Source organism: Etheostoma cragini, chromosome 11 (assembly GCF_013103735.1).
Source record: "Etheostoma cragini isolate CJK2018 chromosome 11, CSU_Ecrag_1.0, whole genome shotgun sequence".
Lineage (NCBI taxonomy): Eukaryota > Metazoa > Chordata > Actinopteri > Perciformes > Percidae > Etheostoma > Etheostoma cragini.
This window is the reverse complement of record NC_048417.1, coordinates 8,248,652-8,267,273: the sequence shown is the minus strand read 5'-3', so window position 1 is coordinate 8,267,273 and position 18,622 is coordinate 8,248,652. Positions and strand designations below refer to the sequence as shown.

Genomic DNA, 18,622 nt, shown 5'->3' with positions numbered 1-18,622 from the left:
CTTGTTTAGACCAAATTGCCACTTTAGTTCCAGCACACTTGGCCACTTTGTAATTTGTGATCGCAGACCGGTAGCAGTAGCCAGCTAGAAACGGATCTTAACTGTAGTGCTGTCAAATATGTTGGCTTGGGCAAATTCAGGAAAAGCGACCTAAATATTTATGTTTATCAGTACAGAATCATAGTAAAATAAAGTTAACCTTTGACTTCTGTAGAAGTTGTCTGGTGCGCACAACAGTGGTGTAGTTATATACCTTTTGTGCATGTTATTAACCTACATTGTTTGTATTTTTTTTTTTTTTTTTTTCAAGGCTGGATGGAAAGAGAGCCATGCCATATTCATGACAGAGCTGAGGAACCTCCAAGCAGCCGGACTCACATCTATTGGCCAGTCCTTGAGGACCGCTTTTGATTTACTCAATCTTAATAGATTAGTGACTGGGATAGACAACTATGGACAGGTATGTAGCACTGAAGAGGCAGAGAAGAAGTCAAGTTGATGAAAGTGTTATGACAAGGTGCTATATGTCCCTATGTGAAGACCCCCCTTCACCATCCCCCTACTCCTCTTCCCCTATCCCCAGTATTACAAGCATCAACCACTGTGACCCCACACACTTACAGTAATGTGCTCATGACCCAAACATAACAGCAACAATCTTAGTAACTGTTGATATGTGGACCTTTGGTGTTAAATACTGCCTCCATGCTTTCAACCATGTTTAGCTTCATGCAACATATTTAGATGTACAGAGATTAGAACTTTAAATTAGCTTTGACACTTGAACCCTAGAAGTTCATGATGTATTTGAAATTTAAAGATCTGTTACAGCCCTAGAGGGATTAACAGCCAAGTCTATACAGAGCTGCACTCAAGTTATTCTAGTAGCTACATTTACCTAAAACTAAAGCGCTGTAAAATGACAGATCTGCTTTAAATCCTGCCATGATAAGGGTTATAATGTTCAGTTTTGTTGAAGCTGTTTCAGAGAGGTGTTATTTGAATTTAATGGTCGAGAAGGAATTGCTGTTGAATTATATGGTATTACAATGAGAGATGTTTCTAAGATTTAGTCTACTCTCATTGACATAAATGGGATGGACACCATTTTTGAAACCCCTCTAAGTAAGAGTACAGCTTCTGAAAGGACCATAACGGGAGAGTTGTCATTTTTTGAAGGTTTTTCAACAACAACTCAACATTAAAACCTTCATAAAGGTGTAATTTATTGCTTGACTTTTTTCAGAGTGCATACTGTTTTGCTTGGTAGGCATTAAGAAAATAGTTCATAGATGTTATTTCCGTTGTGTTGCACAACTCAGTTTTTAACTTGTGAATTTAAAACAAATGTCTCAACTAGCTGAACAGCAGAGTTGCTCTAATTCACAACTGGCATTACAACTTAGTTAGGACTAAAAATGTCAAACAAATATTCTTTAAGCTCATAAAGTCTGTAACTGATTCAATGTTACTGGCCCAGTTCCAGGAATTGTCGTCTAATGACTTCACGTCTCTGTGTGGTCAAACTTCCAAAGGCGGAAGGGGAGGTAGTTTTTGAAATTAAAGCTGAGAGGCAGTATGTTTGATAAAGATTGTGTTTTACAGTTTAGAAAAGAGAAAATTTAAGGCTTAAAAAGAGTACTTTTCCATTCTTCTTTCATCATGCCACTTAGTATAGTGTAATACAAAATGACCAAAATGAGTGGATCTATCCCGATTGAGTCTCATTTGAAAGCAACAAATAACAGCAGGTTTTCTTGTCTTCTGTCCAGTGTCTTGAAATGAGTTATAGTTTTTTGCCAAAATAGTCATTACTACTGTAAGCTTAAAGTCTAGCCCATATCCAGTTTGACTGCAAGGTGAGTCTGTACACTTGGGGTTGATCTAGAACCTGGACGTCTGATTTCCAGTATGGAGGTAAGTCGAGGAGCAATAGTGAATGCTTACTAGCATTTCCTGAGTAACACACATAAGATCCCTACCATCTGGGGTAATGCATACATACAGCATCCATAATGTATGGAGACACTCTCAGGCAGTTTGAATTTCAAATACCGACCCCACTATCACACTGGCATAAGTGTTAAGGACACAGACTACACACTGTGACACAGACCCATTCCTGTGAACCCAAATGGCACACGCTGAGGTCAAGGTTAGAGTAATTGCTCTGGTCACCGCTGACCTCTGACAGGTTGATTTAACAGTATTTCTAATTTAATGACCTCCTCTGTGCTTTTTCAGAACTACAGGCCAGTTTCAAAATGAATAGTGCTCTCACGTTAAATTTGACATCATAACCAATGTAACTATTTTATTTAGCTTATGTCCTTCCAAAATATAAGGACCATTGTAAATGGTTGAAACTAACAATTATTTGCATTATCAATAATCTGTCTTTTGGTTAAAAAAAAAGAAAAAAAGTCTTTAGTCTTAAGGATGTTAAAAAAATAACCCATCTCAGTTTCCCATTGCCCATTGTGTTGCTTTATATCACTACTTTTGTCCTATCAACAGTCCAAAACCCAATTCACTACACTAGTAATATTTGGGAAACTATATATATATATATTTTCCTTTGAACTTGGGCAAACTTATCTAAAAGCTAACCTTAAGCAGTCAAAACTGTCAAAGGTTTCACCAGCGCTCTGATGACTCTACTCCCCTCTCTGTGTCTTATGTGTTTTTCTGGATACATTTACTTCAACAGCTGTAAATCAAAGCCAGAGGGAGGTGGTAGCTTCACAGTGCTCTGCGAAATTTGTATTTGAAGTGCCCCGTGTAATAACTCTATAGCATCCACCATTCTTTCTAATTTAATTCATAAAAAAAAAAGTCAACTTTGATTTTTCTTGTATTGGTCGTGTTGGTAAGTGCTAAAGGTGTAAGACGTTCAGTTGGGCAGAGAGTTAGAGAGGGAGAAGGCAAAAGGGAGTAAGGCTGTGGGGGAGTTGATATTGCCCTGGAGTGCTTCTCTCTGCTGTGACAAAGAGCCCGCCAGGTTGCCAGGCATCTGAGATGACTCTCCCCTGGGAGATGAAGACAAGTTTGAAGGTAGGAAGAGAGCCAGCCAGCCGGTAATCATGACACTCATCACAGTTTCATTATGAGAGTGATGAACGACCAGAAGAAATAGAAGACAGGATAGGAGGATAGTGAAGAAATTATATGGCCGGTGATGTTTGGTTGGAAGTCATCGTGTCAGCGCGGGGGATAAACCGGGGTTTAACGGCTCTCCATCAGCCCGGCGTTGTGTTAACAGACCAGCTGATCCTGCTGTTTCAGATGGACTGTAGCTGACTGCATAGACGACCCATCTATGAAGTCCGTATCAGATGATTGGGGCTCCAGTTACTGATTTATTCTTTGATTATTTTCTTGTTCAATCATTTGGTCGCAATATCCTAAAACCCAATGTGATGTCATGCAATGGCTTGTTTTGTCTGACAAATATCCAAATCTATTCACTGATTCAGTATATAAGACAAAGAAAAGAATCAAATCCTCACATTTGAGTATTTTCCAAATTCATGAGTGGCTCTTTTTCTGTTGATCTGTTGCTTATCGTTTCAGCTCTACATGTGCAAATACACTGACCTGTCAGACTCTAGTGGACAAGATTACAGGAGCAGAGCTGGCTGTTGCTCTGTATCGTCAGTATGAACTGATGTGATGTCCCAAAACTAATTTTAATAGCTACTATTGGCCTTTTTATGACCCACACCTAATTGCATAGCAACAGTAAAGCTAAGTGAGCAGATGTGACACAGATGAAATCATCCCGTCGTATCGTCTGGCAAGTTAGCCTCATCCCCAACTCATTTGCATGCTAAGAAAGTGCTCCATATAATGGGATTTTGGGGTAAAAAAAAAGGTTGTCATGGATACCTACAGTACTGTGGATCTCGGTAGTATGCGGCTCTGTTTTCTTTGGGCTGTTTGTGTAACTGGACAGAGCCATCCTTTAGCAGAAACCACAGCCTACAGGTTGAGTCCAAACTGAATGGGTCCACATCCATTAATAATCACAGAGCTGGCGGAATAGGATGGCCTTTATGGAAACTGTATGACTGCAGTGAGGTCCAGTGCTCTGTTTGCTGATGGGACTGCGTTGAGGTTTTACACTGTTCACTCACAAAGTTATTCTTTGGCAATCCCACAGGACTGATTCACAGTGATAAATGCAGTGCTGCTCCAGTTTCACTTTTTCAGTGTGTGAAGTGCTGGTGTCATGAAATATTATGTGAGGTCTAGCAAAAATTTGATTTCACATAGATCCTCAGGTACACTGCCATTGGGGAGGATAGAGTGGTCATATAGTGCTGATACACACTAATACTCGTCATAGATGTTCAGATGTAGCTAGAGACTGTACTCTTACTGTTTCTGTGCATTATTCCCTTGAGTTAAGGTTCTCCTTCTAGCCCCTCACTTAACATAGATCCCCTATAACTTATCTATATGATTATACTTTATTTGCACTCATTTATCCCTTAGAAAGCAATATATATACACCTGCTAAATCCTAATGTGTTTTGTTTTGTAAATGCACTTGGCTCTTTTTGGTCATTGCGTTTTGTCTGCCAATTTGGTTAAGTATTTTAATTGTGAATTTGTCTCCTTTTTTCTTTGCAGGGAAGAAATCCTTTTTTCCTCGAACCCGCCATTATAATAACGATCACTGACGGCAACAAGTTGACCAGCAGCGGTGGAGTCCAAGACGAGGTCAGCCAACATCAGGAGTGCTTCCTGCTTAGTTGGATGACAACTCAGGAGCCTGTCTGATCACACAATGTTCACCTTAACACAAGCATTCATCCAACCCTTCCCTATGATCTCTCACCACAGAGGCTAAAATTAAAGTCACAGTACAACTACTGTTACAAACCATTTATAATAGTTAAGGTCAGAATCATCCCATGACTTTATAAAGCAAAACTGGAATATTGTACACTCACAGCATAGTGCCTGTCTTACTGTGAGCTATCACTAACTAAATATTAATATTATCATTATAAGAAGAAAAAAAGAAACTGGAATGCTAGTCAGTTTTAGCTTTGAAGTCATGTTGTGGTAGGGCCAACAACTAATGATATTTTTCTATTATCAGCTAATCTACTGACCATTTTGTCAATCGTTGGATCTATAAAGTGTTAAAGAAAATACCCCCTCACAACTCCCCAAAGCCCAAGTCGATACATGGAAATTGCTTGTTTTATGTGACCACAATTCAACAACACACATACATATCTACATAAAATTGACTCTCATAAAGTACTAACAAATCAGCAAATAGTCAGATTTAAGACTAATCGATAAATTCCCCGGCTTTTAAAATGTTAGAAAATAGTGTAAAAAGGCCCACCATAATTTCCCAGAGCCCAATGTTTTTGTCTGATCAACCGTAATATAAAAAACAAATGTTATTCTTCCCATTTGAAAAGCTGAAACAATCAATTTCGTTGGACAGTTCTGCTTGGTTCTGACTTGAACAATTAATAGGTTGTTAAAAATAAATCTTTGTAGCTTAATTGATTATCAAAGTAGTTTTAGCTCTAGTTATGATACAGAAGTCCAAAGACACCATGATGAGACGATTATTCCTTCTGAAATCTGCTAGTCAGAGAACAGCTGTCCTCCCAGTGACTCAGTAACTTATTCTGCCTTATTAATTTAATTCTGCCTCCATCTGCAAGTTGTCATGTCATCCATGTAGAATATTTGTGCTTCTACTCCCTGTGAGATAGAAAGCACTCACTCTATTAAGACCTGTATTCAGTTTTGTAGCGTGAGAAGCAAAACTTGTGGAGGTCAATCACACACCATTGAAATCCTTGATTCTCCAGCCGCAGTCTAATTTATGCCATTTGTGCTAATTCCAGGCATGTGCTTGTTCAGGCTGGGCACAAGTTACAGAGTGACATTTGTTGGGAAGTTTTGACTTTAATCGAGGCTCTTCTGGCTATATTTAAAAGTTTGAGCTGCCTAAGAAATGTCTGAAAAGATCATTTATGAGAAAATCTGAATCTGTATTTGAGGAGCAGTATGATGGATAAAAGCCTGTTACCATGAAGGGATAATGCGTCAACACTATGACATCTTACAATGGCACCAATAGCACAGTTTGCATTCAGTGTTTGCTTAAATGTTAGTTAGTTCATCTTTGTTGTATAATAGGTATATATATATATATATATATATATATATATATATATATATATATATATATATATATATATATATATATATATATATATATATATATATATATGGCATATAGGCAATATGAACTAAATATTCTGTGACACTATATAGATTATATCTTTATTTATATTGTACTAGCAATATTTTCTGGATGTAGTACATTTTCTGCAAGTTTGTTTGAAAAAGATGTCTAAAGATAACCAAATGGGAATATCTGTTTATATCTGGGAATTAAATATTTGTTAAATTAAGGCATTTAATTCCCATAAAATTCCTGTTGATTGATTTTCAATTTCAGTCTAAAGCAACCTGCGATATTAAAGAAAAAGCTACTTTGGTATAAACGGTAAAGCAAAATCTCTGACATAGTTCTGTCTCTTGGTGTATGAACTGTATATTGTCCAACACTTTGTCCCTAGTTATGATCCATGTGTCTTTGTGTCGATAACATTCTCTCCTCCACCGTTCAGCTCCATCTGCCTCTGACCACCCCGCTGCCAGGTAGTGAGCTGACCAAGGAGCCCTTCCGCTGGGACCAGCGTCTATTTGCTCTGGTGCTGCGCATCCCTGGTAACGCTTCAGTGGAGCCCGAACCCCTCGGTGGCGTCCCACCTGACGATTCTCCCATCACCCCAATGTGTGAGGTCACTGGAGGTAGGCGGACTAAGCAAAAGCTGGGGTTGTTTGGTTAAGAGGTTGGTTTAGAGTGCAATGCTTAAGGGACACCACAGATTTTACACATAAAGGTGGGTTTACTCGTAATGAGAAGTACTTATTTAGTGTAATATCTGCAGCTCTAGAGCAGCTTTGTCAAGTCTGAAAAGTATCAAGAGTTCTCTTGAGTTAGATTTTAAATATTTGACTGAAGACGTGTTATAAATTTGGGAAATGTAGTTTTAAAGATGAGGGATGAGAAGGTTTAATGAACGATGCTATTGAGTTGCGTAATAGGAATACTAGAGTCCAGTGTTTTCCAGGATATCTCAACCTCTCAACTAAAGTGCAATAATAAATCAATACTGTGTGTATGTGTGTGTGTGTGTGTGTGTGTTTGTGTGTGTACACTTGATTTATTATTGAATTACTATTTATACTACTAAAATGTAGTAATCCTGATAATTTCTTGACCTTACTAAGGGTCTCAAAACAAAGATTGCTTAATTAATTGCTTTAGTAAAGTTGGTGATGTAACTTAGTTTTTTTTTTAATGTATCATAACTACAACACTTTTCAACCCTAACCCGCATAGACTTAGAAGACGCAACAAAAAATGTAAACCAGATCCAGCATTTAGCCCATACATTTTGAAATAACCTTTTCTACTACATAGACTTTCTTACCTTTTTTCAATCATCTCAAACAGCTGGCTAATATAAAGACATCAACAAATATTCTTTGTTCATGTGTACACCAGGATATTTAATTAAGTTACTTGTTGTTATTTACATGTATGGCCAATTATTTCTAAATGGATGTCATTATAACATTTCTTGGAAAAACATCATAGGCATGTTCCTCTTGGGAGTGACCCGAGCCTCATTTCTACAGCACAGCCCAGTGAAACATATTGCATGTATGTAAATAACAGACAAGCTCAAAGTGTTTATTAACACCAGCTGATTAATCATATCTATCAATACACAGAAGGAGAATAACAATAAATCTGGATTTTTTTCTTTTATTGTTTTGGCTTTTTAAGAGGGAATTTTGTTTTTGTGAGGCCAGTAAAGTTTGCCTTGGCAGCTGGTTTTCACTCGCAAACACCCCGGAGCTCCGTCTCTGCACCATCTTGCTCAACATTCAGAGTTACTTGTGTTTGCAGGTTTTTCATTGGGAGGAAAAAAACAAAAACACAATACGAACACAGTATGCTCTTGTTTCAACCACTGAGCGGTTGTACTATAGCTGTTGTGGATGGGTTCAGTGCTTTGCTCAAGTGCTCTTCAGGAGCAATTGTTGATGTAAGGTTAGAAAGCTCAGATTTTCCCTCTTGGTCCAGGATTGGAAATGCCTTTCTCTTACTCACAACCCATCAAAATACTTCCATCCAGGCCAACCGTGGCGGCCTACAGTACCTACCACCTACCAGTTTCATATAACATCCATTTATAGTAGACTTGTGTCCCTCCTGTCTCCAGTCCTCATGCTGCCTGGTGTTGGAAGCAGATGGCAGGAGGAAAAGACTAGAATGATGCTGATGGCAGGTTAAGATTAACACACATAGAGAGACAGAGATAGAGACAGAGCACGCCAAAGCTGAAAGAGAACATGACACAGCTCCATTGTCAGTGACAGTCTACAGTGCATGCTGCCTGTCCATTACTGCTGATGGCAGACCTGACACAAAGCCACAGCCTATTGAAAATGAGTGAGTGAATGGGTGCATAACAAGGTCATCAGAGGTGAAGTTTGAGGCAGTAAATGTTCAGAAGGCTGAATTAGACTAATCAGTTGTAGCTTTGTAAGACAGTGTGTCTGATTCACGGTCTTTACTCATGCAACCTTTGCTGCCCTGTGACTGATGCTGTGACAAATAAACTGAAGCAGATTCCGAGCTTTAGAGAGCAATGTTTCATGCAAATGTACCTCTTTGCATGCAGGTAACATGTAGTGAGTGTAAAGGAGTGAGAGAGACCCATGAAATTGAGTACAGTGTTAAGTCGAGAGCACTTGTTCTGTATCTGCAGTCCAGCGCTGCATTTTGAATTAAACTAAGAGTATTCGACATTCAATTAACCAGGATTAATTAGTAGTTTTAACTGGTGGTTGAAAAATTCCTGGTTAGGTTTGGATTCTGAAAGATGGTACCACTTTAGATCTGGTTTTAAGTTAGTGAGCTATCCAGATTCTTTTAAGCTTTGGGTCTCAAATCTGTATTCCCTCACAAGAAAAGCAACATGCAGAACTTTCAGATAGTTGTTTTATCTAAATAATTGGGATGGATAATGGCACGGATCTTCATCATTTATTTTCCCTTTGCGTCAATTTGGTTTTTCTTACGAGAAGTCAAAGTGCTTCCCAGAATGTATACTTGAAACTTACCTTTCTTTTCATTTCACAAGCAACTAGCTATCACATACTTCTTTCCCCACAAAAATAATCATTTACACATCATGTAGCCTATCCTGTACTATTTCTTATGAGTCACCATAGTCTACATGTAACATTTTATGCAAATGGCCACATATTCACTGAGTAAAAGCAAATGATGCAAAGATTAATCTTGAACAGTTTTTCCCAGGACTACTAAATGGAAAATCTAAATGTAATCTGTCTTTCAAAACTTGAGCTTCACTAGTTTACTTTAGATTTTAAAAGTATTTATAACTAGCCAAACTATGTGTAATGACTCTGACGACATGTTATGTAAAAGTGGTCGCTCGTTATAACAAACCCACAGATAATTATCACCCATCTCTTGTTGTTTCCCTCAGCTTCATGGAGCCTTTCAGGCTCTTTTCAGTATTTAGCTTCCAGTATACTGTATAGCTCAGTGTTTAGTTTTTTATGGCTCATTTAGTGTGGGATTCAGCCTTTACCCTGTTCCAGCAGCAGTAGGCAGCTGTTTCCTGTTAACAATCTTGGATAAACCTACTGCACTCTACCCATTTAGCAGCAAACATTAGAGAGACAAAGTTAGTGACTAGGTGAAAAGGAGAGGAGCAGAGCATCCAGCAGCTAAAGAGCCAGACATTTTTTTGAGTTGGTGGAGCTAAATGTGAATATTGGCCTTAAATTCATTTGGTGACCAGTCGTGATCTATGATCTAGTAAATGATAATGTCAGCTGGATGTCTTCTGATAGCAATGTTAACGCTAAAACAACTAATAAATTTGATGAAATGTAAAATATTGTTCTTTCAGCTTGTTCCACTTTACCCCTGTGGCCCAAAATGAATTTGTGCAGCCTGAAGAGTGTTAGATAAAACTCATAAACAGAGTTGGAAGGATTCATCTTTCGTAAGGGGATTCAATACCTTTTCAATGTTAAGTTAAAGCACCAGTGTGTCGTATTTAGTGGCAACTAGCAATGAGGTTGCTTAGTAGAACCTTTGGTACCCTCAGGCAACGTAAAAACGTGTTTGGTTTGTCCCATCTGGGCTGCTGTAGAACATGGCAGTATAACATGTCGGGCTCTGTGGAAAAATACTTGCTCCTTAGATATGAAGGGCTCATTCTAAGAAAACGCACACACAAATTCTTAGTTTCAGGTGATACACACTTGTGAAAATGTAGTCAATAGATTCCCCAAATCCTACATACTGCTCATTTAAAGCCATTGGAATCCGGTTTAATTAATTCACATTTTCATTTTCATGTGTCTGTGTTGCAGGACGTTCCTACAGCGTGTTCTCTCAGCGAATGTTGAATCAGTGTCTGGAGTCTCTGGTGCAGAAAATCCAGAGTGGAGTGGTGATAAACTTTGAGAAGACTGGGCCTGACCCTCCTCCTTTAGAGGGTAAGAGACACCTTTTGTTTAAAGACATTTTAGTGCTGACTCTTTTTCTGAAAGACCTTTTTGACAACTTCTGCACTGCATCCGTTTGATTGGTAAAGAATCATTTTGCTCTCTCTCCTTCTCTGTTTTTTTTAATCCCCCCCCCTGAGCTTTTCTTTACTGTGGTTCATAAGCCACTGGTGGATGTCATGGTTTAAAGCCCCAACTTAATATTTAAAGTGCCCACACACTGTTACTGTTAATCCTCATCATCATCATCATCATCATCATGTTGTGTTTCATACTTCACAAACACCTTCTTGTCTTAAATGGCTGCTGGTTGTTCTACCTGTTAAGTAACTGTGTTACTGTCGGTCTAGATGCTCCAGCTGAGGTGGTCAAGTCCGGTCCACAGGCTTGGCATTGTTGTCACAAGCTGATTTACGTAAGACCCAACCCCAAAACCGGTGTCCCCATTGGTCACTGGCCCATCCCTGAGGCCTTCTGGCCGGACCAGAACTCCCCCACGCTGGTAAGAAACTTGTGGAAGAATCAACAAAGCTAAATCACCAAATCGTAAAAATGTATGGTTTGACCATGCATCTTTCATGGTACCTTTTAACAGCCTCTGTTGAATTTCTTGCATTTACAGTATATCTCTATATACTGTAACTGACAGTTGTATTCATCACTTAGGTCCTAGAGCAACAGGGGAATAAGTCCTGCAAAACCTTACAAAGATTATCTTTAATTCAACTTTTTTTTTGTTTTACAAAGTTTGGATGCAAGTATTTGTGTCCCAAAGAAACTAAATTCATAATGAAGATGCAATATACAAGGAAAAAAGACATACAAAAGTATATTTTTTGTCCACAGTGGCACTCAACATAAAAAGTCAGACAGTTCTTATGCAAATAATGCAAAAAGGGAAGTATTGAAGGTAAAGAAAGAAAGCATTTCACTGCCAAAATATATTGCACAATAGAGCAAATAAAGGAAGGGCAGGAAGCAGCGCAATATAGCAGATATGAATCTGGCAATATCTAGTATGTTTCTTGTCTTTTACCTTTACATTTTTAATTTACTGGACTTTTATAAAGAAACAGTGAAAACATGTTTTCTTATACTATAAAATATCACGAAAACTATTGAGAAAACAGAAACATAACTGAACAGTAATCTCATTTATAACACAAACGATACATCTAACATCTTATGTTCCTAATGTTAGCTGATAAAAATGAATTAAACCAACAATCATGAGTTCAGATGGGAAATCAATTACAGTATTTTGTATATGTTATTATAGCCACATGATGTCTTTTAGAGAGCAGAATGTTAATGTAATGTAACATAACGGTATTTTAACAGTATTCACCTCTCCCTCTGTGCCTCACATAGCCCCCCCGCTCAGCCCACCCCCACATTCGTTTCTCCTGTCTGGACGCGGAGCCCATGGTGATAGACAAGGTGCCCTTTGACAAGTATGAGCTGGAGCCTTCGCCTCTCACCCAGTACATTTTGGAGAGGAAGTCCCCGCACACCTGCTGGCAGGTACAGCACCCCCACAATCACAGCAGAAGAAAAATAACCAAACCTTTGTGGGAAAGGACTTCAACATTAAAGCTGAAATCCATTTAGTTTTTAACCTCTGCACCTGATTGTTGGATGGCAATTCCCCATTCAAACCCTGATCCAAATGATTATTCATAGTTTTCCAAAATCTCAATTAAAGAGATAAAGTTGCTGAGTGCATATTATGAGGGGAATAAGTGAACAATCGGGTGATTTCTGACACGGCAACTTTGATAAACACCTAAATAAATGTTAAATGATACAGTGCACACTAAACATTAGCACTAGTGCTGTCAAACAATTAAAATATTTAATCGCATTAATGTCATATCAATGTCATAATAATGTCATGTCCTAACTTTTTTTTAATCTATTCTAAATGTCCCTTGTTTTTATTTTTGTCCCATTATTTTTATTTTTTTCTCACTTTAATGCACTTTTTCAACATGGTAAAGTGGATCGGCTTGCTTAGTTTTTTTGTTTTTTTATTGAAAACAATCATTGGCACAGAACCTATTGTAGCGTTCAATTTCACACGTAACATTCTCACCCGGAGCAAATAATCTCTCCAAATTGTAACTCTGTCGATCAATAAAAGGGTGAAGGAAATATTTTGACAAGGGGACGGAGAATTGGCGTCAGCCATGTGCTTGGCCTTTCAGTGGGATTTCAGACTGGACGTGTTGCGATGATAGCTCAGTTAACAACGACAAAACACACAGATCACTTTGGTCTTGTCAATGGAACCATTTGGCAACTTTAAAAAAAATAAACTTTCCATTTAGAATCTTATTGGCATCCATTTTGGCGTCTCACGCTCGCCATCCACTCAAGACATAACGTTACTACTCTTTGCCCGGCTCGCAAGCCCAAACAAGTGTGCACAGCGCACCTGTTGTTTTGTATCTGGTCTAGCTAGATCCGGTGTGGTGTTGTAGTTTTTCTAATGTTACTAGTAGTTGCAACAGCATGTGGAAAAAACCCTGCAAAGTTTGCTAGGCCAAAAAGAACGTTAATCCCGCAATAAAACAATTCACACCGTTAAAATGGGTTTGCGTTAACGCCGTTAATAAGACATTTAACTGACAGCACGAGTTAGCACGTTACATGTCTCTGCGCAAACATATAAACAAAGAAAACCGCTAAACATCAGCATTTAACATCCAGATGTTTTTTGTTGCTAACTCAAAATATTTTCATTCTAAGAAGATAACATCTTTTGATTTAGGTAGCAGGGTGTGTCCTCTGCTGCCATCTTCAGAACAAACTTTACTTCGAACGTTTAGGGTCTCTGTAGCAGACAACAACAACAACGTCTGCACTTCTTGCAACTCAGGGTTCATGGTGTTGATCAGAAGACGTTTACGGTTGTCTTTTATGAGTTGGTCTTTGAGAGCCTAATAAAATACGGCATCACCACTTGGTTTGGTAACCCCTCTGTGCAGTGGAAGTAGAAGACGATAGGTTTCTATCCTTGCAGTCTACTTTGCTTTTTATAGGTTTCTTTTTTTCCATCTATCCTGGCATCAGTGTGTGTTCAATTAGTATGTCCTCGGAAATGTTGGTTTCCTGCAGCAGCTTTAACCTCTTCTTTTATGTGTGTGGAATGTGTTTTATGGAAGCATCATGGGTGAAGGCCCAAACCAAATTATCTACAATGTGGGACAATCAAGTGAATCTTGTATTTTTCTATCCTTTTTCTAGTTGTCTCTCTATTTGTCATTCATCCCACTTGTTTGTTTCTTGCTGTACATCCTCAGGGGGCCGCTAACCAGTCTGTAAACATTTACTTGACTTGTTATTGTCTGCCCTCTACAAATACAGGTTAATCCATTTAACAGTAATAAATTCGAAAAAAGAAAAGTGTTCTACTTATCCAGAGGTTAGTTGAGGTGAAAACATTAGCTTCAAAAGTGGGTGATTAGAGTGCAGTCTTCTTTTTAAAGAAGTAGAGATAGTTCATACTTTTTAGCAATAGGTGCATGGACATGGCTCAGTATAAAGATCACGTTCATGGTCCTGTTGCAGTGAACCAGCAGCTTATTGAGATAGTTAACGTAAACAACCTTCTGCATGTCATATGTTTGTGTTTGCTGGTTGAAGAGATCTAATGTCACCACACTTTGACTAATTTCCTTGTTGTCTTTTAGGTGTTTGTGTGTAACAGTGCCAAATACAGTGACCTGGGCCAACCCTTTGGCTACTTAAAGGCCAGCACAGCTCTCAACTGTGTCAACCTGTTTGTGATGCCCTACAATTACCCCGTGCTTCTGCCACTTCTGGGTAAGACTGGCGGGTCCATGTCACATTTGTCAATCTCCCTCATTTTTACTGTCATTTTGTGCTCCTGTGACATCATTTCTTCCTTGTACTAGCTCGTTAATTGTCATTTAGAGGGCAGTAGATATAGGACCAGTCTTTTGTACTTGTGTTTTTGTGTTATGCATGCCTCCACATTCCTCAGCACATGTAAATAAGAATGTGCATAATGTGCCATTATAGTAAGAGGGTCACAAGCTTTAGAAAATAAAGTTAATCCCTGGAAAGTAAGAAATGTAAAATTTCTTACTTTTATACAGTACATATGAACGTAATTCTTTAGTCTAAATTTGTTTTCTTTCTTGCAGACGACTTGATCAAAGTGCACAAGTTCAAGCCTACCATCAAATGGCGGCAGTCATTTGAGAACTACCTGAAGACCATGCCTCCATATTATATCGGGGTCAGTGGACTTGAGCTCATCATTCTTCATCTTTAAGTTTTTTTTGTATTATTTGTGCTAAATAGGAAAACCATAAAAGATATGCACTGGTCTTATTGTTATTCTTCTTCCCACAGTCCCTGAGGAAGGCTCTGAGAATCATGGGAGCACCAAACCTGCTGGCTGACAACATGGAGTATGGTCTGAGCTACAGCGTTGTCTCCTACCTGAAGAAGCTCAGCCAACAGGTAAGAAGTTGGGATGTTTGTCTTACTACCTTTGGGCGCAATAGTATCACAAAAAATCTGTGTTTATCTGCTGTCTGTATGTTTGCCTTATGCACCTTATTATATCTAATTGTAGTCATTCGCACATCCACTGTCCTGCTGCCACAATCAGTCACCAGCACCCAAATCCAAAGCTAAAAATTGTCCCCAAAGGCATTATTTACTCCTATTTGAGTAAACCTTTAAGTAAATTGACAATAACAGACAAAAAGTGTTTAAAACAGTCAAGTAACAAAATGCATGGTGGGATTTACATTCTTGGTTACTTATTCTTTTGAATAGATAAAGTATATAATTGTATAGAAATAAATCTAAAGTAAGGAAAACGTTAGCTTTTGATGTGGGTGCCAAAAATTGCCAAAAAAAACATATTGACCCTTGTATCAAAAAATTATACTGAATCCTAGTGTACATATTTTCGAATTGTTTATACATTAGGTAAGAGACTGAATGTGACTGTGTTCCAAATGCATCTATTCATGTTACTTATTTGCTTACATTTCCAGTCAAAAATTGAGTATGACCGCCTGATTGCCTTGATTGGTAAGAAACAGCCACCCGAGGCCGGCATCAAGGTGCGTTGGCGAGGTGGAGGTATTTCTCTGGCCCAGCGCAGGGACTTCATCCAGCAGCTGCAGAGTCTCTCCGGGGAGGGTCCGACTCTGCCCTTAGAGCTCAACCCCAAAGAGTTTCAGGGCTTTCAGCTGGCACTGCTAAACAAGGTAACATTGAATTATTAATTATGTTACAATCAACACTGTTCTAAAGATAAACAGATTATATAAGCAAGAGTTATTCAGTCATGGTTGCACACATCAACATTTTCTTTACTCTTGTCTACTGAGCTGCCTTTACTCTGACAGTTGTGATAGTCTTCTTCCTTGCTAAAGTCTTACTCATTCACTTTCTGCTTAGACTTTCTCTGCCTTCCTGGCTTTCCAGCCAACATTCCTCCTGAGGTGTTTATTAAGATTAAGTGTGTTTGGTTGCTTGCTTGAGGGCTTTGTCATTTGAAGAATGCTCATCTCTTTCAGACTGTATCCACTGTATATCCTCTCTGTTATAGCCAAAGTGCAACTGAGAAACGACCACATTTCCTAGCCCAATTTAAACTCACATTGCTGTCTTTACAATGCCCCCTGTCTCATGTCTTAGGGCCTGAAACCGCAGAGCTTTAGGAATCCCTACGACATCCCCCGCAGCCATCTGCTGGATCAGCTCAGCCGAATGAGGAGGAACCTGCTCAACACTAGCGTCTGTACTCTCAGAGGGCAGGACTCAGGTAAGTCACTGTCCCAAAACTTTTTTCTCACACCCACTGTTGGGTTTGGTCATAATTATGCACTGGTATTCCTGTAACCACACCCAAAACTGATGTTATGGTGAAAACATCAACCACTGACTTAAGAGCGAGAATTGTACAACTATGTGTGTTAGGGCTGTTGAAACAAATTCCGAAAGTAGAATATAATTTTGAATAGTAAAAAAATCAATACTATTCGAAATGCTGAAATTAATATTCGATATTTCTTTTTTTGGTATTAACAGGACTTTAAAATTGTCATCCACCGAGCCAAAATGCTTATGTTATCAATTGTTGGCTCGTTCTGGTTTCCTAACTTAGCTGGGAGCTTCATGGAGACAGCTAAAATTAATGTAAGCTGCTCTACAGCTGTCAGAGTTAGCATCGACTTCATATTACCGTATTACCTAACAGCGGTATTCTAAGTAACGTCTCGATCTGCCAGAAACGGGTTGCTTTTAAACCACTAAAAGAGTAGTGACAGCACCGTTTGCCCTAGTTATTAATGCCGTTAGCATCGTGGCTAACACTATTTTTTTACTTAGTTTATGACAAGTTGTTTTGGCTGTGCTTTCTTACATGATGTCATTGTTCTTACCGAGGAACGCTAGCCTTTACAACAGAGCCGCTTCAATACACTTGTTAGATAATTGTTCAATACAGAGTTGTCAGCTAATTTGTGTTTGTCACTGTGTGCATGGCGGAAAATAATGTAAACAGAGAGCGGCCAGAAATGCAATGCGCCATGACGTAGATCCCCCTCAAGGCCAGGCTAATGTTAGAAGTCCCTCTAGTTGACAGAATGTGTAACAACAACCGCATGCTTATAGTGGTATTGACAATGCATAAGTCTGAGTAGTGTAGTACATATTTATAGCAGGCTGCAAATGAGCATTACATATTTGAATATTTCAATATTTAAAAAAAATAACAAATGAAATTCTAATGTTATTATAGAGGAAGACTGACAGCTTCTGTGTGTGTGTGTGTGTGTGTGTGTGTGTGTGTGTGTTTGTATTGAATGTTCCTGTCTCCTGTCCAGACCAGCTCCACAGCGTGCCAATAGCCCAAATGGGCAACTATCAAGACTTCCTCAAAGCTGCTCCTCAGCCTCTTCGAGACGCAGACCCTGAACAGCCCAAACGTCTCCACACATTTGGCAACCCTTTCAAATTAGACAAGAAGGTAACATATTGGCCCTGATATATATCTGGCAACCCTGGTCCTCTTTCATGAGTAGCAGACAAAAATGGTTAATTTAGAAAAATGTAAATTGAGCACCTTCCTCACTCCCCTCTCAGGGCATGATGATCGACGAGGCAGATGAGTTTGTAACCAGCCCTCAGAACAAGGGTAAGAGACCAGGAGACAGCAGCAACATGACAGGCGGAGGGCCCAAGAGACGTCGCTGCATGTCGCCTCTGCTGCGTCTAGGCAGAGCCTACACCCCTCCAGTAACACCACCTGCCAGCCCTCGGCCAACAGGTACAATTACACATCTTTCTAACTATGCAATCCAACTCTTCAGTGTATTTGACTTAGCACAAATAATAGAGAAATGCCTGAAAAAGCAAAAACAAAACATGGCTCATGTCAGTCAAAGTCTATTGTAATTCAGTGCTGAACAAAATAAACAAATGGTATTTTCTTTTTCTTTTTTATCTCTGAACCTGCAGACATGGACATGAATGACAATGCAGCGGAACCGGACCTGATCATCAACCACCTGAATCAGAACCACTATGGCTCAGATGAGAGCTCAGACTCTGAGATGGATCAACCCTCGGAGCCCAGCAACCACCAGGAGTACCACACGGCCGCTGAACTAGAGGACCTCCGGCAAGGGCACGGGGACGAGGAGGAGGAGGAGGAGGACGAAGAGGAAAACGGGCAACCCCAGGCAAGTGAGTTATCGCCGGGCAGCGAAGGAGGAGCAGAGATGGTGCTGGTGGAGGACCAGCCACCTCGCTACCTGACACCTGCAGCTCTGAAGAAGCACATCCACATCGAGACTTCAAAGGTCAACAACGAGCTGAGGACGCTCATCACGAGGGAGATCAGGAAACCTGGCCGACGTACGTAGCAAAACATGGGGGGGGGGGGGGGGGGGGGGGG

The 18,622-nt window shown here is 39.4% G+C and overlaps 1 protein-coding gene across 1 annotated transcript in view; it reads left to right on the top strand.

Moving 5' to 3' along the window:
• Positions 1-18,622, top strand: part of ints6 (integrator complex subunit 6) — a 22,106-nt gene that overhangs the window by 858 nt on the left and 2,626 nt on the right. Inside the window, exons 3-16 of the mRNA XM_034885678.1 lie at positions 311-460; positions 4,636-4,725; positions 6,675-6,858; positions 10,537-10,662; positions 11,022-11,173; positions 12,043-12,195; positions 14,367-14,499; positions 14,844-14,938; positions 15,055-15,165; positions 15,711-15,926; positions 16,360-16,486; positions 17,550-17,692; positions 17,809-17,992; positions 18,184-18,582. Of these exons, the coding sequence (XP_034741569.1) occupies positions 311-460; positions 4,636-4,725; positions 6,675-6,858; positions 10,537-10,662; positions 11,022-11,173; positions 12,043-12,195; positions 14,367-14,499; positions 14,844-14,938; positions 15,055-15,165; positions 15,711-15,926; positions 16,360-16,486; positions 17,550-17,692; positions 17,809-17,992; positions 18,184-18,582 (2,263 nt within the window). The remainder of the gene's footprint in view (positions 1-310; positions 461-4,635; positions 4,726-6,674; positions 6,859-10,536; positions 10,663-11,021; positions 11,174-12,042; positions 12,196-14,366; positions 14,500-14,843; positions 14,939-15,054; positions 15,166-15,710; positions 15,927-16,359; positions 16,487-17,549; positions 17,693-17,808; positions 17,993-18,183; positions 18,583-18,622) is intronic.